We start from the raw sequence: 23,098 nt of genomic DNA, 5'->3' as shown, positions 1-23,098 counted from the left end.
ATGGTGACACAGCTTCTCTAGATCAGCCTACAATGGCTTTACAAAACAGATACATGGAAAAAACAGCAATAGTCTACTCCAAACTTGACGATTATTAGTTACCAATTTGTCTTTCGTACATTGACAGACTGCCTTTCACTATTACAAATCAAAGTGTGTTGGTCACGTACACAGTTTAGCAGATGTTATAATAGCGGGAGCAGTGTAATGCTTGTGTTACTAGCTCAGTGCAGTAACGAATCCAATTAACACCATCAGTAATCCAAATGAACTCTATGCATATATACACCAAAAAAGTGAGAATGATATGTACAGCAGTATATATTACAGTGAGCTCTCAAGAATCCAGTATATAAATACGCTGTGTGCAGTGTAACAGTAATGCAATGTAGAGTAGTAGATATATTAGAATGAGCGATGTTGAGAATACAGTATGTGGAAAAACTATGAAAGAAACATGAAGTGTCCATTGTTTATTGTCTCTATATACATGGGACAGCAGAGTTGGCTGTGTGTGAATGTATTTGTGAGTACAGGATTCTTGAGTGTGTATGAGGTGTGTGTTTTGTCTCGTACTGCAGGACACTGTGTGATGGCTGTTCAGCAGTCTGATGGCCCGGAGACAGAAGCTGTTTTTCAGTATTTACATGACGACCAGCTATGATTCAACGGTGCTATATTTCAATGGAAATTCTTTCTCTTGTTAAGTCAAACACATGCCACATTCTCTTAAGTTGGTGACTAAATATAGATTTCGTTAGTGGCGACATTTCAAATGGTTCCCTGTGAAAAGTAATAAATGTAGTATGTTGCTCCTAACAATAACAACTGGTCCTAACAGACTCTACATGTGATAAAGCGATGGAATGCCAAACACGTCTCCCAGCCAGCACAACTGTTCCAGATGGCCATGACCCACTCAATAAGACCAGAGCTGCCATCCAGGACACTGGATTATTCTAACAGCCTATTGGATTCAAGTTCAGGAGTATAACAAGTAGTGACCGTTCATTAGAATGTAGGAGAAGGGAAACAACGGCTTGTTCACTAAGGGCCACCAGAAGCCGTCCTCTTTCTTTCATTCCCTGCAGGACTGGTGGGGGTGAGGTTGACATTTACAGTTCCTCTCCCTTTGTTCTGAAACACTCCAACACCAATTACACTGTCTGCTGACAGTGCCTTGTTAAGTCAGACTCACTCCACCTGGGTACTGTAGGACCTTTCGCTCTAAAACACCATTTATTCTCATTTCCTCTCCCTATGTCTGTTATTGTCTGTCATCCCTTTCTTGCCATCTATCTGTTTTTGCCATGCCAAAACCTCCCAGCACAAGAGTTAGATTGTCCAGTCAGTCTGCATGATAAGCTTGTGGGAAGCAGAGGGGGAGAGTGTGTGCACTGCACATGAGCACAACACATGTCCCTACCTAGGGATCTCTGAGATGTCAGAGAGGGGGAGAGTGTGATGAGGGGGGAGCCAAGGAGTCACACAGCACGAGCACTGTCCATAATGACATTGCCTGTCGCTCACACACACGCACTGACCTATTTCCCAGCCATAATGCCAGATCACTGAGCATCATGGGTAAAATCTGTGTGAATATTAACAGAAACAATCCACTATTTGGAATCCCAGCAGTTGATTTGTTCCAATCTGTTGACCAGATATGGAAATGAGATTGGCAAAATAGATTTGGCTTTCTAGATTTGGATTGAGAGGAGCTGGAGGGAAAGAGGGAGAGAGGTGAGATCAACAGCCTTGTCAGTTGGCTTGCTAGCGTGGTATGAGGAGAGCAGCGGTATTTATTCATCAACCCTGAGGGAGGGAGGGAGGGAGGGAGGGAGGGAGGGAGGGAGGGAGGGAGGGAGGGAGGCTCTAACCCTACTCTGCCCTTGACCCCCATCGCGTGGAAACAGGGCCCTGGTCCAACTCTAAACCAATTACCAATGCTGATGATTGCAATAATACACCATGATGCCGCTGGTCATCATAATTCCCGGGAGATTGATTGGGATAGTTTATCTATCTAGATGGCAAGGCGGACAGTAGAGCCATTGTTTACAGATAAAAAAACAGCTGGACAATCAGGCTACTATGAGAGCTGAAGAAGCTGGCACTGCCACGCAATCAGGGCCTGGCACAGCAACAGCTGGACAATCAGGCTACTATGAGAGCTGAAGAAGCTGGCACTGCCACGCAATCAGGGCCTGGCACAGCAACAGCTGGACAATCAGGCTACTATGAGAGCTGAAGAAGCTGGCACTGCCACGCAATCAGGGCCTGGCACAGCAACAGCTGGACAATCAGGCTACTATGAGAGCTGAAGAAGCTGGCACTGCCACGCAATCAGGGCCTGGCACAGCAACAGCTGGACAATCAGGCTACTATGAGAGCTGAAGAAGCTGGCACTGCCACGCAATCAGGGCCTGGCACAGCAACAGCTGCCATTCGTTTTCCAGGTTGAGTCAGCCAATGATGGGTCACTGTGCGGCCACCCTCCATTCAAGGCCCGGAATGGCTGAATCAATGATATCACTGTTCACCATGCTTGACCTTTTATAAGGAACCTATAGCTAACTAATCTTCAAGAGGCCAGGTGATATATGGTAAGCCATATTAAGATGGCATGGGTGTGGTTTGGTTTGCACTGATGGCCATAAGTAGGTTTGGAAAAGACACAGAGTGGAGAATGGCTCACCATGTGGCTCTGTGATTGGGTGGATCCATACATGGTGATGCCATTGGTTGGCGGGGTGGGCTGTGGCGTGTCTGATTGGACAAAGCCTCTTCTGTCGATGAGACTGAGGAGAGAAAGAGAAATATCTGAGAAAACCATTCAATGATATAATATTTTAGATCCCTTCCTTGACAAGTGAATAAGGCAAGTCCCAAGTCTATTTCAATACTGTACTTTGAGGCAAGGCTGACACTACATTTATTTTGCATTTGTGAATGAAATGCTTTACTTTCTTTGAATACTCTAATTTCAATCATTGGCAGATATCCTTACACAATGTAAATCGATGTTAAGAGGATTCAGAATGCAGATGAAATGAGATGACAGAGTTAATACTGTGAAAGAATAAGAGGGCCAGAAGAAGCACACAGAGAAACCCACTACAGGAGCGTTGTATTTAATGTTTCATTCCGTATGCAGGCTCTCCTCTTAGTATTCAATCAATGAGGTCATACAACGATCAGTGGAGTGAATCATTATCGTTGTTCTATCATTACCATTGCTGGGCTGACACATGGCTGAGTAGACAGGAACCTGCTGAGGTTAAGCAACATGATTGAATTATAGTGTGTGTCTTTTTTGTGTGTGTGTGAGAGCTTGCATGTGTGTCTAAGGATGCATGTGTGTCTGTATAAAGGGGGTGTGTGAGTATGTGTAAGTGCATAGAGAGACTAAGTCATGGGCTAACCAACATCCATTCACCACCATGGAGGGGCTGTGTGTTGATATGAAACAGTGACACAGGTCAGCTCTAACGGAATGTGTGAGTGCACAGGGTAATCAGTAACAGAGAGCCTGTTGACTCAGAGCTAGCTAGTCTCTTACAGGAATTCACCAGACAGGCAGGCGGAGGTGGACTTGTGAAAACTGAAGACATATAGAATGTACACACACACACACACACCCTTCTTGCCCACCACCTGCCCAGTGAGTACTGTCCCTTGCTCCCCAGTAGAGTTATTACCAGTGAGTACTGTCCCTTGCACCCCAGTTGAGTTATTACCAGTGAGTACTGTCCCTTGCTCCCCAGTAGAGTTATTACCAGTGAGTACTGTCCCTAGCTACCCAGTAGAGTTATTACCAGTGAGTACTGTCCCTTGCTACCCAGTAGAGTTATTACCAGTGAGTACTGTCCCTTGCTACCCAGTAGAGTTATTACCAGTGAGTACTGTCCTTTGCTAACCAGTAGAGTTATTACCAGTGAGTACTGTCCCTTGCTACCCAGTAGAGTTATTACCAGTGAGTACTGTCCCTTGCTACCCAGTAGAGTTATTACCAGTGAGTACTGTCCCTTGCTACCCAGTAGAGTTATTACCAGTGAGTAATGATGTGGGCAGTGGAGGCTGGGTTGGGACCGTTACACAGAGTGCAGCCAAACACACTGAAAGGCCCAGAGCTAAAAGCATTTTTAATTTCTCTCCCCTGTTTATTCACCGGTTCCCCCTGGCCCTGTACGTGTGTTTTACCTCACTGTTAATAACATGCTACTGTTGCACTGTAGCATGCCTTTATACATGTCCCAAATGGCACCCTATTCACTATAGAGCCCTACGAGCCCTGGTCAAAAGTAGTGCACTACAGTACATAGGGAATAGGATGCTATTTGGCACTGAGCTTAGCGTTAAACCACAGAAGAGGTGCTGCGTCTCCAGTTGTCAAGTCAGCGAGGGAAACCTGGGCTGTAAAGATAAGAGAAGATAGCCTCTATCTAGGCTGAGTGAGTGTGAAGAACCAGCGCTTTCACCACAGAGTGTGTGTGTAGAACGTGAGGGGAGGCACGTAGGGTGTTGGGAGAGAGACAGGAGGCCATAGGTCATAACAGTCCTGGAACCGTAAAAGCCATGGTTTCATGCATGTTAACATCAGAAGCCTCCTCCCTAAATGTGTTTTATTCACTGCTTTAGCACACTCCGCTAACCCTGATGTCCTAGCCGTGTCTGAATCCTGGCTTAGGAAGGCCACCAAAAATGTAGACATTTCCATCCCTAACTACAACATTTTCCGTCAAGATAGAACTGCCAAAGGGGGCGGAAATCTACTGCAGAGATAGCCTGCAGAGGTCTCTCATACTATCCAGGTCTGTTCCCAAACAGTTTGAGCTTCTACTTCTAAAAATCCACCTTTCCAGAAATAAGACTCTCACTGTTGCCGCTTGTTATAGACCCCCCTCAGCTGTGCCCTGGACACCATATGTGAATTTATTGCCCCCCATCTATCTTCAGAGTTCGTACTGTTAGGTGACTTAAACTGGGATATGCTTAGCACCCCAGCCGTCCTACAATCTAAGCTAGATGCCCTCAATCTCACACAAATTATCAAGGAACCTACCAGGTACAACCCTAAATCCGTAAACATGGGCACCCTCATAGATATCATCCTGACCAACTTGCCCTCCAAATACACCTCTGCTATCTTCAACCAGGATCACAGTGATCACTGCCTCATTGCCTTCATCCGGAATGGGCCCGCGGTCAAACGACCACCCCTCATCACTGTCAAACGCTCCTTAAAATACTTCAGCAAGCAAGCCTTTCTAATCGACCTGGCCCGGGTATCCTGGAAGGATATTGACCTCATCCCGTCAGTAGAGGATGCCTGGTTGTTCTTTAAAAGTGCTTTCCTCACCATCTTAAATAAGCATGCCCCATTCAAAAAAAATTGAAGTAAGAACAGATATAGCCCTTGGTTACCTCCAGACTTGACTGCCCTTGACCAGCACAAAAACATCCTGTGGCATACTGCATTAGGATCAAAATGCCCCCGTGATATGCAACTTTTCAGGGAAGTCAGGAACCAATATACACAGTCAGTTAGGAAAGCTAAGGCTAGCTTTTTCAAACAGAAATTTGCATCCTGAAACACTAATTCTAAAAAGTTTTGGGGCACCGTAAAGTCCATGGAGAATAAGAGCACCTCTTCCCAGCTGCCCACTGCTCTGAGGCTAGGAAACACTACATCTAAGATAATCGAGAATTTCAATAAGCATTTTTCTACGGCCGGCCATTCTTTCCACCTGGCTACCCCTACCCCGGCCAACAGCCCTGCACCTCCCGCAGCAACTTGCCCAAGCCCCCCCCCCCCCCCCCTTAACCGATTGCTGCCCGCCCGCCTAGCATCACTACTCTGGACAATTCCGACTTAGAATATGTGGACAACTACAAATACCTAGGTGTCTGGTTAGACTGTAAACTCTCCTTCCAGAGTCACATTAAGCATCTCCAATCCAAAATTAAATATAGAATCGGCATACTATTTCACAAAGCCTCCTTCACTCATGCTGCCAAACATACCCTCGTAAAACTGACTATCCTACGATCCTTGACTTCGGCAATGTCATTTACAAAATAGCCTCCAACACTCCACTTAGCAAACTGGATGCAGTCTATCACAGTGCCATCCATTTTGTCACCAAAGCCCCATATATTACTCACCACTGCAACCTGTACGCTCTCGTTGGCTGGCCCTTGCTACATATTCATCGCCAAACCCACTATCTATAAGTCTTTGCTAGGTAAAGCCCCGCGTTATCTTAGCTCACGGGTCACCATAGCAACACCCACCCATAGCTCCAGCAGGTATATTTCACTGTTCATCCCCATTTCATTTTTTGCACCCCAGTATCTCTACCTGCACATCATCTGCACATATGTCACTCCAGTGTTAATGCTAAATTGTAATTATTTTGCCTCTATGGCCTATTTAAATAAAGGTGAAATAAATAATGGGGTTTCAACTATGAGTTACACACAGTGAGGCAATCCAAATGAAAGGGTTATATTGATGATGTGTCTGAATGCAAATTCTGTAGAGAAGGAAGTGTTGGATAAGACAAGCTAATAAGCAATCAATGGCTATGAGTCTATAGATACAATGACTACTACGTCTAGCACTTCTATGTGCATAGTTTGATCTCACTGGGAGGTGCTGGAATCCGTTGTACTATCAGAGGTCTGAATGAGGAATAGCTGCAGGCAGATGATTTCACAGCAGCAGCTCTCTAACGAGATCAAGATGAGACCTATTTTAGCTTTCTGACAATGTAGTAAATTACAGTGACAGGAAAAACTGATTTCTCCTAGAATGAGAAGAACTATTGGATTTGAGATTTCTCTAAGACAGAGGATGATAGTGTGCCATATGTTACATTCTGGGTAAATCCAAATATACAGAGCCAGATAGTGTCAGATCCGCACGCAAACACAGGACTGTCCTTACCTGGGTGGCAGGGGTCCACACAGCGCTGCACAGCAGTTGGTGAATATGTTTCCGTGGCTGTAAGGGTTATAATTGTCTTTCCCTCTTTTAGACGACCACGACCCTTTGATCTGAAACAGAAAAGGCCACAATCAGAGCAATAAACCAGGGGTTAAAAACGTAGTTGTATTTAAAGACTTTTGACCGGAACCTTCGGTTCCTCCTGTATGTGTGTGTCTATAATGTCCCAGGCAGCTCTACAGTGGTGAGCGATGAGGCAAACTCAGATCTGGTTGTCTTGCCCCAAACTCAACCATCCACTAGAGGAAAAAAAACTGCTGCCTGGGTTTAGTGGTGTCTGTGTAATCTGGTAGGAGACAGGAGAAGGCTGGGGGTTTAGTAGTGTCTGTAATCTGGTAGGAGACAGGAGAAGGAGGGGGTTAGTAGTGTCTGTGTAATCTGGTAGGAGACAGGAGAAGGAGGGGGTTAGTAGTGTCTGTGTAATCTGGTAGAAGACAGGAGAAGGAGGGGGTTAGTAGTGTCTGTGTAATCTGGTAGAAGACAGGAGAAGGAGGGGGTTAGTAGTGTCTGTGTAATCTGGTAGAAGACAGGAGAAGGAGGGGGTTAGTAGTGTCTGTGTAATCTGGTAGGAGACAGGAGAAGGAGGGGGTTAGTAGTGTCTGTGTAATCTGGTAGGAGACAGGAGAAGGAGGGGGTTAGTAGTGTCTGTGTAATCTGGTAGAAGACAGGAGAAGGAGGGGGTTAGTAGTGTCTGTGTAATCTGGTAGGAGACAGGAGAAGGAGGGGGTTTAGTAGTGTCTGTAATCAGGTAGGAGACATGAGGAGGGGGTTTAGTAGTGTCTGTGTAATCTGGTAGAAGACAGGAGAAGGAGGGGGTTAGTAGTGTCTGTGTAATCTGGTAGGAGACAGGAGAAGGAGGGGGTTAGTAGTGTCTGTGTAATCTGGTAGGAGACAGGAGAAGGAGGGGGTTAGTAGTGTCTGTGTAATCTGGTAGAAGACAGGAGAAGGAGGGGGTTAGTAGTGTCTGTGTAATCTGGTAGGAGACAGGAGAAGGAGGGGGTTTAGTAGTGTCTGTAATCAGGTAGGAGACATGAGGAGGGGGTTTAGTAGTGTCTGTGTAATCTGGTAGGAGACAGGAGAAGGAGGGGGTTTAGTAGTGTCTGTAATCAGGTAGGAGACAGGAGAAGGCTGTGGGTTTAGTAGTGTCTGTATTCAGGTAGTAGACAGTAGAAGGCTGGGGGTTAGTAGTGTCTGTGTAATCTGGTAGAAGACAGGAGAAGGAGGGGGTTAGTAGTGTCTGTGTAATCTGGTAGGAGACAGGAGAAGGAGGGGGTTAGTAGTGTCTGTGTAATCTGGTAGGAGACAGGAGAAGGAGGGGGTTAGTAGTGTCTGTGTAATCTGGTAGAAGACAGGAGAAGGAGGGGGTTAGTAGTGTCTGTGTAATCTGGTAGGAGACAGGAGAAGGAGGGGGTTTAGTAGTGTCTGTAATCAGGTAGGAGACATGAGGAGGGGGTTTAGTAGTGTCTGTGTAATCTGGTAGGAGACAGGAGAAGGAGGGGGTTTAGTAGTGTCTGTAATCAGGTAGGAGACAGGAGAAGGCTGTGGGTTTAGTAGTGTCTGTATTCAGGTAGTAGACAGTAGAAGGCTGGGGGTTAGTAGTGTCTGTGTAATCTGGTAGGAGACAGGAGAAGGAGGGGGTTAGTAGTGTCTGTAATCAGGTAGGAGACAGGAGATGGCTGGGGGTTTAGTAGTGTCTGTAATCAGGTAGGAGACAGGAGAAGGAGGGGGTTAGTAGTGTCTGTGTAATCAGGTAGGAGAAAGAGGGGTTTAGTAGTGTCTGTGTTATCAGGTAGGAGAAAGAGGGGTTTAGTAGTGTCTGTGTAATCTGGTATGAGACAGGAGAAGGAGGGGGTTTATTAGTGTCTAATCAGGTAGGAGACAGGAGGAGGGGGTTTAGTAGGGTCTGTGTAATCTGGTAGGAGACAGGAAAGGGCTGGGGGTTTAGTAGTGTCTGTGTTATCTGGTAGGGGACAGGATAAGGAGGGGGGTTTGGTAGTGTCTGTGTAATCAGGTAGGAGACAGGAGAAGGAGGGGGTTTAGTAGCGTCTGTGTAATCTGGTAGGAGACAGGAGATGGCTGGGGGTTTTTAGTAGGGTGTGTAATCAGGTAGGAGACAGGAGATGGCTGGGGGTTTAGTAGTGTCTAATCAGGTAGGAGAAGGAGGGGGTTTAGTAGTGTCTAATCAGGTAGGAGACAGGAGGAGGGGGTTTAGTAGTGTCTGATCAGGTAGGAGACAGGAGAAGAAGGGGTTTAGTAGTGTCTGTGTAATCTGGTAGGAGACAGGAAAGGGCTGGGGGTTTAGTCGTGTCTGTGTAATCTGGAAGGAGACAGGAGAAGGAGGGGGTTTAGTAGTGTCTGTGTAATCAGGTAGGAGACAGGAGAAGGAGGGGGTTTAGTAGTGTCTGTGTAATCAGGTAGGAGACAGGAGAAGGAGGGGGTTTAGTAGTGTCTGTTTAATCAGGTAGGAGACAGGAGAAGACGGGGTTTAGTAGTGTCTGTAATCAGGTAGAAGACAGGAGAAGGAGGGGGTTTAGTAGTGTCTGTGTAATCAGGTAGGAGACAGGAGAAGGAGGGGGTTTAGTAGTGTCTGTGTAATCAGGTAGGAGACAGGAGAAGGAGGGGGTTTAGTAGTGTCTGTGTAATCAGGTAGGAGACAGGAGAAGGGGGTTTAGTAGTGTCTGTTTAATCAGGTAGGAGACAGGAGAAGAAGGGGTTTAGTAGTGTCTGTAATCAGGTAGGAGACAGGAGAAGGAGGGGTTGAGTAGTATCTGTGTAATCTGGTAGGAGACAGGAGGAGGGTGTTTAGTAGTGTGTGTCATCAGGTAGGAGACAGGAGGAGGGGGTTTAGTAGTGTCTGTAATCTGGTAGGAGACAGGAAAAGGAGGGGGTTTAGTAGTGTAATCAGGTAGGAGACAGGAGGAGGGGGTTTAGTAGTGTCTGTGTAATCTGGTAGGAGACAGGAGAAGGAGGGGGTTTAGTAGTGTCTAATCAGGTAGGAGACAGGAGGAGGGGGTTTAGTAGTGTCTGTGTAATCAGGTAGGAGACAGAAGGGGGTTTAGTAGTGTCTGTTTAGTCAGGTAGGAGACAGGAGAAGAAGGGGGTTTAGTAGTGTCTGTGTAATCTGGTAGGAGACAGGAAAGGGCTGGGGGTTCAGTCGTGTCTGTGTAATCTGGAAGGAGACAGGAGAAGGAGGGGGTTTAGTAGTGTCTGTGTAATCTGGTAGGAGACAGGAGAAGGAGGGGGTTAGTAGTGTCTGTAATCAGGTAGGAGACAGGAGATGGCTGGGGGTTTAGTAGTGTCTGTAATCTGGTAGGAGACAGGAGAAGGAGGGGGTTAGTAGTGTCTGTGTAATCAGGTAGGAGACAGGAGGGGTTTAGTAGTGTCTGTGTAATCAGGTAGGAGAAAGAGGGGTTTAGTAGTGTCTGTGTAATCTGGTAGGAGACAGGAGAAGGAGGGGGTTTAGTAGTGTCTGTAATCAGGTAGGAGACAGGAGGAGGGGGTTTAGTAGGGTCTGTGTAATCTGGTAGGAGACAGGAAAGGGCTGGGGGTTTAGTAGTGTCTGTGTAATCTGGTAGGAGACAGGAGATGGCTGGGGGTTTAGTAGTGTGTGTAATCAGGTAGGAGACAGGAGATGGCTGGGGGTTTAGTAGTGTGTGTAATCAGGTAGGAGACAGGAGGAGGGGGTTTAGTAGTGTCTAATCAGGTAGGAGACAGGAGAAGAAGGGGTTTAGTAGTGTCTGTGTAATCTGGTAGGAGACAGGAGAAGAAGGGGTTTAGTAGTGTGTGTAATCAGGTAGGAGACAGGAGAAGGGGGTTTAGTAGTGTCTGTAATCTGGTAGGAGACAGGAGGAGGGTGTTTAGTAGTGTCTGTAATCTGGTAGGAGACAGGAAAAGGAGGGGGTTTAGTAGTGTCTGTGTAATCAGGTAGGAGACAGAAGGGTGTTTAGTAGTGTCTGTTTAATCAGGTAGGAGACAGGAGAAGAAGGGGGTTTAGTAGTGTCTGTTTAATCAAGTAGGAGGCAGGAGATGGCTGGGGGTTTAGTAGTGTATAATCTGGTAGGAGACAGGAGGAAGGGGTTTAGTAGTGTCTGTGTAATCTGGTAGGAGACAAGAGATGGCTGGGGGTTTAGTAGTGTCTGTGTAATCTGGTAGGAGACAAGAGATGGCTGGGGGTTTAGTAGTAGTTTCTGTGTAATCTGGTAGGAGACAAGAGATGGCTGGGGGTTTAGTAGTGTCTGTAATCTGGTAGGAGACAGGAGAAGGGGGGGGGGGTTTAGTAGTGTCTGTGTAATCTGGTAGGAGTCAGGAGGAGGGGGTTTAGTAGTGTCTGTAATCTGGTAGGAGACAGGAGAAGGAGGGGGTTTAGTAGTGTAATCAGGTAGGAGACAGGAGGAGGGGGTTTAGTAGTGTCTGTGAAATCAGGTAGGAGACAGGAGAAGGAGGGGGTTTAGTAGTGTCTAATCAGGGAGGAGACAGGAGGAGGGGGTTTAGTAGTGTCTAATCAGGTAGGAGACAGGAGGAGGGGGTTTAGTAGTGTCTGTGTAATCAGGTAGGAGACAGAAGGGTGTTTAGTAGTGTCTGTTTAATCAGGTAGGAGACAGGAGAAGAAGGGGGTTTAGTAGTGTCTGTTTAATCAAGTAGGAGGCAGGAGATGGCTGGGGGTTTAGTAGTGTCTAATCTGGTAGGAGACAGGAGGAAGGGGTTTAGTAGTGTCTGTGTAATCTGGTAGGAGACAAGAGATGGCTGGGGGTTTAGTAGTGTCTGTGTAATCTGGTAGGAGACAAGAGATGGCTGGGGGTTTAGTAGTGTCTGTGTAATCTGGTAAGAGACAGGAGAAGGGGTGGGTTTAATAGTGTCTGTAATCAGATAGGAGACAGGATGAGGGGGTTTAGTAGTGTGTGTAATCAGGTAGGAGACAGGAGATGGCTGGGGGTTTAGTAGTGCCTGTGTAATCTGGTAGGAGACAGGAGAAGGGGGTTTAGTAGTGTCTGTGTAATCTGGTAGGAGACAGGAGATGGCTGGGGATTTAGTAGTGTCTGTGTAATCTGGTAGGAGACAGGAGATGGCTGGGGGTTTAGTAGTGTCTGTGTAATCTGGTAGGAGACAGGAGATGGCTGGGGGTTTAGTAGTGTGTGTAATCTGGTAGGAGACAGGAGATGGCTGGGGGTTTAGTAGTGCCTGTGTAATCAGGTAGGAGACAGGAGAAGAAGGGGGTTTAGTAGTGTGTTTAATCAAGTAGGAGGCAGGAGATGGCTGGGGGTTTAGTAGTGTCTAATCTGGTAGGAGACAGGAGGAAGGGGTTTAGTAGTGTCTGTGTAATCTGGTAGGAGACAAGAGATGGCTGGGGGTTTAGTAGTGTCTGTGTAATCTGGTAGGAGACAAGAGATGGCTGGGAGGTTTAGTAGTAGTTTCTGTGTAATCTGGTAGGAGACAAGAGATGGCTGGGGGTTTAGTAGTGTCTGTGTAATCTGGTAAGAGACAGGAGAAGGGGGGGGTTTAATAGTGTCTGTAATCAGATAGGAGACAGGATGAGGGGGTTTAGTAGTGTGTGTAATCAGGTAGGAGACAGGAGATGGCTGGGGGTTTAGTAGTGCCTGTGTAATCTGGTAGGAGACAGGAGATGGCTGGGGGTTTAGTAGTGCCTGTGTAATCTGGTAGGAGACAGGAGAAGAAGGGGGTTTAGTAGTGTCTGTGTAATCTGGTAGGAGACAGGAGATGGCTGGGGGTTTAGTAGTGTCTGTGTAATCTGGTAGGAGACAGGAGATGGCTGGGGGTTTAGTAGTGTGTGTAATCTGGTAGGAGACAGGAGATGGCTGGGGGTTTAGTAGTGTGTGTAATCTGGTAGGAGACAGGAGATGGCTGGGGGTTTAGTAGTGCCTGTGTAATCTGGTAGGAGACAGGAGAAGAAGGGGGTTTAGTAGTGTCTGTGTAATCTGGTAGGAGACAGGAGATGGCTGGGGGTTTAGTAGTGCCTGTGTAATCTGGTAGGAGACAGGAGAAGAAGGGGGTTTAGTAGTGTCTGTGTAATCTGGTAGGAGACAGGAGATGGCTGGGGGTTTAGTAGTGTCTGTGTAATCTGGTAGGAGACAGGTGGCTGGGGGTTTAGTAGTGTCTGTGTAATCTGGTAGGAGACAGGAGATGGCTGGGGGTTTAGTAGTGCCTGTGTAATATGGTAGGAGACAGGAGATGGCTGGGGGTTTAGTAGTGCCTGTGTAATCTGGTAGGAGACAGGAGATGGCTGGGGGTATGGATGAACCCTGCAGGTACTGATGTTTTACACATGAGAACTTCAGCAATTTAAGAGAAATCCAGTTAAACACTTACCAATCCTCTTAACTTGTGAAGCAGAGAGAGAGTGAGTGTGTGTGTCCATGTACTCACATCTTCATTTGTGGTCTGGTTGGAGCTGATCAGGTATGTGTGGAATCCAGACAGCCCCACTATGGACCAGACAGAGAAGAAACACACAACCACCTCCAGCACAGTGACCAAAGGGTTAAGGAAAACCTGACACATACACTGTCCTATGCTACAGCTCAGTAACAGGTGCATGCTCCTGAAACAGGTCTGCTTCAATCCCTCTCCTTGCCCCAACCTGGGCTCAAACTAGGGACCCTCTGAACACAACAACTGCCTTCCACGAAACATTGTTACCTATCACTAATGCAAGGGGGAAAATACTTCAAGGTCTCAGAGCGAGTGATATTACCAATTGAAAAGCTATTTCACACCAGGTACCCTCTCTTACTCACAGACAGAGACACACATCTGCTCTCTTTCCCTCACATACATACAAACACACAGAGTTGAGGAAAGGAAAGGGCAGTATTGACCTGCTGCCAATGCGTGTCCTTACTCAAGCTAGCCTGCCTGGGCCTCTGTTCACTTGACTGGAAACAGCATGGTAGTACAGTGGAACAGTGTTCTCAAAGATCAGGAGCAGCAGCATCAGGATTAGAATCAGGAGCAGCAGGATCAGGATCAGAACCAGGAGCAGCAGAACCAGGAGCAGCAGCAACAGGATTAGAATCAGGAGCAGCAGGATCAGGATCAGATCCAGGAGCAGCAGAATCACGATCAGAACTAGGAGCAGCAGAACCAGGAGCAGCAGAATCAGGATCAGAACCAGCAGAATCAGGAGCAGCAGAACCAGGAGCAGCAGAATCAGAGTTAGAGCGGTATGATGGTATTTGATCATTTCCAGGGCTGCGCAATATGAGCAAAAAAATCTATGCCTTATTTTGATTTATTATTATTTTAATTGTTTTTATTTTTTACCCCCTTTTTCGATCTTGTCTTATCACTGCAACTCAGGAGTCGAAGGTCAAGCCACACGTCCTCCAAACTGCGCTTCTTAACACCCGCCCGCTTAACCCAGAAGCCAGCCGCACCAAAGTGTTGGAGGAAACAACTGACGACATGGGCAGCCTACAGGCGCCCGGCCCGCCACAAGGAGTCGCTAGAGCGCGATGAGCCATGTTTATGCATCAATATCAGTATATTGTAAAATACAGTATACTGCCAAACCCTAATCCCAGTGAGAGGAGTTATGTAAAAGTGCTTCCCCTGGGCTGCTACTACTACTGTCATTATGTCCTGACTCCTGTGCCAGCCTTGCATACACACACAGCCACATTTATTTTATTTAACCTTTATTTAACTAGGCAAGTCAGTTAAGAACAAATTCTTATTTTCAATGATGGTCTACGAACAGTGGGTTAACTGCCTTGTTCAGGGGCAGAACAACAGATTTTTACCTTGCCAGCACAGGGATTTGATTCAGCAACCGTTTGGTTACTAGTCCAACGCTCTAACCAATAGGCTACCTGCCACCCATACATACACTAAAAGAAAAGAGAACACACAGGTTAGAGTTAATCCAACTACCATCTCCTCCATGATGACTTTCTGCCCGCTCCTCTCTCAAGGACAAGCAAAGGATGTCAGCGTTCACATACAGGAGACTGGTGAGATAGATGTTGTCAGGCCTCATCCCCTGCATGCCTTTTTAAAGCACTGTGCTGCTGTACAACATTGGGCTGCTGTGTTATCAGCTGAGCCTGCCACACGGTTCCTCACCAGAGGGCCTGACATGCTTCTTATCTCCCTGAGAGAGGAGAGAGCAGCAGCATGCCTACAGACAAATGAAGCCCGACAGACAGACACACTCACACATCAAGCAGCCCGGCTGGCAGATTATAGATTACCTGGGGGCCGGGCCGCTGAAATGGAGAATACAGTCTACAGTTGTCTGGGAGGTGAGAGGCACAGAGAAGTGACACTAGTACACAGGGAAATCATAGAACAGTTCCATGCTGAGGATTTGCATTTTTGTTTGGCTTAAAACTGAAAAGCATTCCAATAAATAAAACAAATATATATTGTAATAACTATTTGATCTGGGCAGAAAAAAATGCCTGGCCCTAAAATCAAAGCAAAACTACTGTTCCTCTGCAGTTGTGCAGAGACTATGGGATGGCTAGCAGCTAGCTTCTAGTAGTATTTTGAACAGTAGTGGCCACAGGGTCATCCTCTCCACCCCAGGCGGCTGTCAACCTCTCGGAAGACACAAGACAAATCCTGCTGTTTGGAACGCAACACAGAGATGGAGGGAGGGAGGATGGAGAGGGAGTGAGATCGAGACAATTTAGATGGGAGGGAGGGAACCACAGAGGCACCAGTTGGGACAGCAGTCATGCACAGCAAGAGGCAGGGACTGGCAGGAGAAGGCAGAAGAGGAGAGAGAAAACATACACAACACCATTGTGAGAAAGGATATCTAGCAGGAGTGTCTTTGAGTGCGTTGAGGAACCCTTGTCGATGGGATCCTGCAGTGAGAGACGAGAGTTTAATAACGGGTAAACATTCTAAACAATCTAAAACCTCCTAAATCAAATCAGAAAAAAACTACTTTAGACTGAGTAAGGTGAAAGGTCAGCTGCAGAGCTCGGCTTTGAATGGAGCGAAGCCCGATGTACTGTAGGCTACTAGGGGATAGAGCACAATACCCTCTCAAAGCTGACAACATATAACAACACCAGTTAGAAGGTCAACATACCATGGCACCTACAATATATCTGACACTATGTTAGGGAGTGAGAGCCCCTCTCAAAAAGAGACAATATCATTAGTCTACAGTGAAGCGTTTTGACTAATAGGCTAGGATTATGAGATCAGCAGAAGACAACCCGTCTGTACTGGCACACAAGATACAGATAGTGATAAGCCTTCAGAGTATAAAGTGGCGTACAGCGCTCCCTGTGCTGTGTGTACACATAATGATGCAGGGCGGATTGGTTATAATGCGCCATAAACACTTAGTTAAACATTTAAAACTTAAAAATTCAGTCAGCAAGTTTATGCTGAGGCTGAGCAAGACAGAGCACACCCACTTTAATTGCCATTACATTTTAACTGCCATCTGGGATACAGGATAGAGAGGGGAGGAGAAGGAGCACAATCAAATACGGCCATCTAGCCTAATTCGGTCACCAGAGACATATTGATCTCTGTGCTGCTGGTCTCATCCATAACAGTGGCAGGTGTTTCTAGCTAGGTGCCCTCCGCAGCTACTCTGAGAGGACTACTATAATTATATGGGCTGTACAGGAGAGGGGCTTGGTAACCTTGTTATAGTGACGTGGGCAATATAACACTTTGTAAACAGAGCAGACTTCTCTTCAGAAGGAGACTAGCATTTCTATTTTGCCCACAGTCAAAATCAAGAGAAGGATACAAAAGAAAGATCAACTGAAGAGAGAATTCTCTGTTGGTTAATTTGTGACTTCCATTATTTTCTCCAGTTGTTTTCTCAGCCGTCATCCTCACCCACTCGCCCTCACCCACTCGCCCTCACCCTCACCCACACACAGACTCTACTATTTGCTCACTCTGGGAGGGATGGTAAGGAGCCAGAATACTGCTGGGCTTCACAACGCCTGCCCACTTACAGCCTGCTGGTTCACTGCTCTGACACAACCAGAACCAGGAGGAAGACGTGTGTGTGTGTGTGTGTGTGTGTGTGTGTGTGTGTGTACAATCTTTGTCAATTACTTACGTAAGATGACATGTGTGATGACAAAGGCGAAGATGAAGATTGTGAGGAAGGAGAGGGAGAGGATGAACATGTAGAAGAAACGATAGTTCCTCTTCCCAACACAGTTCCCCACCCAGGGACAGTGGTGGTCAAAGCGCTCTGCAGAGAAAGAGAAGAGAGAAACTCACATTAAAGACACATTAAGCAAGTGCAATGATGCTTGGGAGAGAGATACACAGCGAGAAAGGGGGAGGGTGCAGAGAGAGCGAAAGACAGAAAGAGACACAGAGACAGAGAATAAGGTGTAGATGGAATATTTATATTAAGTGTACTAGAGCTTTGAGACACTGCCTACCTGCCAGCGAGAGGAAGCTGGCTACAGCCAGGTACAAAAGGTAGGTAGAGGTATGCCTCTGAAAAACAGCAGTATATTCAAAGCACCACAGACCCACAGTATGTAACCCACATACAGTTCACCATTTCCACCTTGATGGCAAATTAAATGTTGCTATTTACAGTTAAAGTGCCTGTCCCTGGGGTGCACACACACACACACACACACACCGCAGTGGGCCTTCTTGGCACCTTAACCACACTCCTACCTAAACCTCCCTGGCAGAATGTGAACTGTGATTATAATGGAAATTATCCACATCCCACATTACATCCAAATTACAGGAAGTGAGCCTTCCCTTTGAGCCCTGGCATGATTAGCTACTGTTTCAGACTGCTGCTGCCATTTCAAACAGGAGCTATTACACAGAGAGGAGGGAGGCTGTGTATCCACAGCCCAAATCTGCTGCAGAGTTAAGTGGGTCTGTGAATGAGTGGTACTGTGGGCACATGGATAATAACATCCTGAGAGACCTCCATTAGGGACTTGTCTGACTGTGTGAGGACTTGAAGCTGACAGGAGGCAAAGGACCATTATAGTAGAATCCAGTGTGCCAGTACTGTTACCATGTAGATTGCTTCAGACACCACTCAGTACTGTTACCAGGCAGATTGCTTCAGACACCACTCAGTACTGTTACCATGTAGATTGCTTCAGACACCACTCAGTACTGTTACCAGGCAGATTGCTTCAGACACCACTCAGTACTGTTACCAGGCAGATTGCTTCAGACACCACTCAGTATTGTTACCAGGCAGATTGCTTCAGACACCACTCAGTACTGTTACCATGTAGATTGCTTCAGACACCACTCAGTACTGTTACCATGTAGATTGCTTCAGACACCACTCAGTACTGTTACCAGGCAGATTGCTTCAGACACCACTCAGTATTGTTACCAGGCAGATTGCTTCAGACACCACTCAGTACACTGTTACCAGGCAGATTGCTTCAAACACCACTCAGTACTGTTACCAGGCAGATTGCTTCAAACACCACTCAGTACTGTTACCAGGCAGATTGCTTCCAACACCACTCTTTCAATAGAAATAAAAGACAAAGTCTGGTGATGACGCGGTTTGTGTGTGTTTGTACGCACGTCCGTGTGTGTGTGTTATTAATCTCACAAAGCCAGAATCCAGTCTCAGAGAACCACTGTCAGGATTCAGTTCTGGCAACGTGCCTCCAAAATATGCCTGGGCATACATGAATACAATAGAATAAAAGGTGCATTTCTACGCTGAGCTTAGACATTTTGTGTAAACAATCTATATTTGGAACACTATCTAAATACACAGCTTTTGGATATTTGCCATTTAAATGTCAATGCTACGAGCTATGTAAAGATAATCAGGAATGTGCATGCTGTGAGGGAGCTGGGAGAGGAGCTTAAGGAAGAGAAAAGTAAACAGAGAATGTGATGAGCAGGGCTCACCGTTCTGGAATTTTGGATGATGGTTATTTTTCACCATTGTAATCGTTTGAACAGCAAAAAAACTTGCAAATGTTCCTCTCCTCAGCTCTTCTCTGCTCCTAACTACATGTGCTGTTGCAGGGAGGTGTGTTACCTAGGCAACCGAAGGCACCTTGCTGAAACAAGGAGCAACAAAGGTGTATGTTACCCTCCTCCCACGTTTCATGATTAACAACTCATTGTGTGATTGTGGTAAGAACAAGAACTCAAATCCTTTTGCTCTCCCGATTTGGAATGCATTACCTCCCGAGAAAATACTCTTCGGTCATTGTCACGGTCGTGCATATTCCCCCTCAAGCAGACACCACGACGGCTCTAAAGAAACCACACTGGATTTTGTCCAAACTGGAAACTGCATATCCCGAGGCTGCATTTAATCTAGTTGAGGACTTTATTAATGCAAATCTGAGGGAAAAACAACCAAAGTTTTATCAACACATTGCCTAAGCTACATGTTCAAGGACTCTTGACCATTGCTACTCCCCCTTCTGGGACTACAAGGCCAACCCCGTCCTCCCTTCGGCAAATCAGATCACGCCTCCATTCTGCTCATCCCTTCCTATAAGCAGAAACATAAACAGGACGTTCCCGTGGTAAGGAAATCCAATCAATCATTATTGTAATTAGCTCCGGTTCTCCATGACTGACGTCAGAAAGACATTTAAGTGTGTTAAACCTCGCAAGGTTGCTGGCCCAGACAGCATCCCTAGCCACGTCCTCAGAGCATGTGCAGACCAGCTGGCTGTAGTGTTTACAGTCATATTCAATCTCGCTATCCCAGTCTGTTGGACCTTACTTTCTTCAAAATGTCCACAAGGTGAAGCTGGTTGAGAGGATGCCAAGAGTGTGCAAAGCTGTCATCAAGGCAAAGGGTGGCTATTTGACGAATCTCTCAATATATTTTGATTTGTTTAACACTTTTTTGGTTACTATGTGATTTCTTTGGTTTGATGTCTTCACTATTATTCTACAATGTAGAAAATAGTAAAAATAAAGAAAAACACTTGAATGAGTAGGTGTTCTAAAACTTTTGACCGGTAGTGTATGCAAGAATGCTATTCATTGACTATAGCTCAGCCTTCAACACCATAATGCCCTCTAAGCTCAACACTAGGCTCAGGGCCCTGGATCTGAACCCTGCCCTGTACAACTGGGTCCTGGACTTCCTGACGGGCTGTCCCCATGTAGTGAAGGTAGGCAACTCCACCTCCGCTACACTGATCTTCAACACAGGTGCCCCTCAAGGGTGCGTGCTCAGCCCCATCCAGTACTCCCTGTTCACCCATGACTGCGTGGCGATGGAGTGGTACCAAGAAAATAACCTTTCCCACAACGTCAACAGCTTCATTAAATAGTACCTGCAAAACACCAGTATCAACGTCAACAGTGAAGAGGCGACTTCGGGATGCTGGCCTTATAGGCAGTTGCAAAAAAAAGCCATATCTCAGACTGGCCAATAAAAATAAAATATTAAGATGGGTAAAATAACACAGACACTGGACAGATGAACTCTGCCTAGAAGGCCAGCATCCCGAAGTCACCTCTTCACTGTTGACATTGAGACTGGTGTTCTGCGGGTACTATTTAATTAAGCTGCCAGTTGAGGACTTGTGCGGATTCTGTTTCTCAAACTAGACACTAATGTACGTGTCCTCTTACTCAGTTGTGCACCTGGGCCTTCCACTCCTCTTTCTATTCTGGTTAGAGCCGGTTTGCCCTGTTCTGTGAAGGGATTAGTACACAGCGTTGTACAAGATCTTCAGTTTCTTGGCAATTTCTCACATGGAATAGCCTTCATTTCTCAGAACAAAAATAGACTGACAAGTTTCAGAAGAAAGTACTTTGTTTCTGGCCATTTTGAACCTGTAATTGAACCCACAAATGCTGATGCTCCAGATACTCAACTAGTCTAAAGAAGGCCAGTTTTATTGATTCTTTAAATCAGGACAACAGTTTTAGGCTGTGCTAATATAATTGCAAAAGGGTTTTTAGCCTTTGAAAATGATCAACTTGGATTAGCTAACGTAACGTGCCATTGGAACACAGTAGTGATGGTTGCTGATAAATGTAGATATTCCATTAAAAATCAGCCGTTTCCAGCTACAATAGTCATTTACAACATTAACAATGTCTACACTACATTTCTGATCAATTTGATGTTATTTTCATGGACAAATATTTTGAACGGTAGTGTATATTCCAGACTAGAACTAGGAACATAAGCATTTCGCAACACCCGCGATAACATTTGCTAAGTACATTTGCTAAGTATATGTACGTGACCAATACCATTTTATTTGATTCGTTTTGAAGAGGTTGAGAAAAGCCCTAGGTTAGTCACAGAATCTCAGACAAGCCAGTCAGTGAGAAGCCTAGAGAGAGCATGCTCACTGCTTGTGTGGAAGAGAGAAGCAAATCCTCCTGCTTCTTCCTCTACTGCTTCAGGTAGTGGCCTGCTTTTCCACTACAAAAAGATATGGGTGGAGAAAGGGAGATGGAGGAGGATGGGAGAAAGTTGTTCAGTGAAAACAATGTCCCTCTGAGTGTTGTAAAAGCCCCAATCTCCCCACAACAGAACAGGCCTGGGGGAGGTGGGGTGATTCAGAGTGAGTTATGAAACAAGGGGGGCTACAGATTTCATAATGACAGTTGTGTCATCCATCTTTCTCTGCTCAGTGTTAATGAGCCCATAAATCCCTAGCCAAATGGGGTCTCTGGGAAAAAAACAGGAGAACACCACAAGAGGGAGGCTGTGGCTCTGTGGAGGCTGAGCAGTGATCACTGAGTCTCAGGTGGGCCTGGAGAGAAGGCTCGAAGACCAATGCTTCATCTGTCGAACACCATAGAAGTCGATAGTCTTAACATTCCTAAGGAGGAATGTTACTCCCTGTGACGTGATATGACATAGCTTTTAGCTACATGTATATACAGAGCACAAACATGCAGAAAACAAACACAAATTGAGACATAGAAAAATATCTGCACACATAGGCAAACACATTTGCACACACACTTTGCACACACACACACATTTGCACACACACACTTCACCTTCAGTCCACCCACCCTCCCAGCATGTGTGGCCCACACAGTGACTCACCGACACAGTTGTCACAAAGGCTGCAGTGAGAGGCACGTGGTGGTCTGAAGATCTTACAGGTAAAGCAGTATTTGAGCTTGACCGTCTGCCCATTGATGACCACCTCTTTCGTCCTGGGGGGCGGCCGGTACCCCGAACTGGAGCCGTTGGCTACATCTGTCAGGGAGAATCAGACTTAAATCACTGGGAAATTAAATTGCAGTCTGCTACTTTTGGCAAACAATACACTTCAATCCTAGCCTCATTCATTGTCATGCTATTGAAGAGTTGGCTAGTTCCAACACGTTGTGTATGGGAGGAGGGTACTACAATCCTGCACAAAGCTGGCACTGCAGAGCAGAACAGGGTCTCTGTCCATACAAGCCTCTACAGGAACCAAAGTGAAGTAAAAATGGAACGGTCACAATAACTAGACCTATTTGTTAGTAGTGTATTGGTCATGTGAACAGTAGAGTGAAAAGCCTTTTAAAAATGTTGGTTCATTAGTAAATTTATATCTGGCTCTGAATGCAGAAAGAGAATCAGCCAGAGAACTGTTCAGCACCTGCTGTCCTGACGTCACACGGTGACTGATCTATTCTGACCTGCTCAGAACAACATGCCCTTCACTCTGCACTCAGCTCACAATAAATGTCTCAGCTGGAGGAAACACAACTTGGCAAGTCAAACAGGTTATTTTCTCAACAGAATGAAATGCTTTACTAAAAACCCTCACAGTGGTAAATGTAGTAAAATGGCTTGGCAGCAGGGAGGATGACCACAAGAAGAGAAATGACTGTGTGGATGATTACGTAAAAAATATGATGTAGGGTTATCACCCATAAAATGATGATGTCATTCAAATTTAGAGAAATATGTTCATTCAATAGAGAGTTGCGTCAGGAAAACAATAATCCAAACCCCATGCAGCTACACTATATGGTTCACCGTGGCGCTGCTCTGTGACAGAACGGCGCTTACTTCAAATGGCAACTGACAAGATAACTTGTGGCTGCAGGTTTCTGAGTGAAAACATGGGCTTTTACTATTAGGAAATCTGCAGAATTAAACAATTTATATATATTTATTTACAAATGTCAATA

At 46.0% G+C, this 23,098-nt stretch overlaps 1 protein-coding gene across 11 annotated transcripts in view; it reads right to left on the bottom strand.

The window, feature by feature from the left end:
- The window catches only part of LOC110498046 (probable palmitoyltransferase ZDHHC14), an 89,226-nt gene that overhangs the window by 5,213 nt on the left and 60,915 nt on the right, over positions 1 to 23,098 (bottom strand). For 10 of the 11 annotated variants that reach the window (XM_036954983.1, XM_036954978.1, XM_036954979.1 and 7 more), the window contains 6 exons: positions 22,017 to 22,172; positions 17,070 to 17,207; positions 15,792 to 15,840; positions 13,394 to 13,496; positions 6,953 to 7,062; positions 2,699 to 2,801 (listed from right to left, as the gene is read on the bottom strand). In XM_036954983.1, coding sequence (XP_036810878.1) covers positions 2,699 to 2,801; positions 6,953 to 7,062; positions 13,394 to 13,496; positions 15,792 to 15,840; positions 17,070 to 17,207; positions 22,017 to 22,172 — 659 coding nt within the window. The remainder of the gene's footprint in view (positions 1 to 2,698; positions 2,802 to 6,952; positions 7,063 to 13,393; positions 13,497 to 15,791; positions 15,841 to 17,069; positions 17,208 to 22,016; positions 22,173 to 23,098) is intronic. The other variant, XM_036954984.1, reaches the window with a different exon arrangement.

The sequence above is a fragment of the Oncorhynchus mykiss genome, chromosome 19 (genome assembly GCF_013265735.2).
Source record: "Oncorhynchus mykiss isolate Arlee chromosome 19, USDA_OmykA_1.1, whole genome shotgun sequence".
Taxonomy (NCBI): domain Eukaryota; kingdom Metazoa; phylum Chordata; class Actinopteri; order Salmoniformes; family Salmonidae; genus Oncorhynchus; species Oncorhynchus mykiss.
Note: the sequence above shows the minus strand (reverse complement) of the source record. Positions and strands in the feature narration are given on the sequence as shown.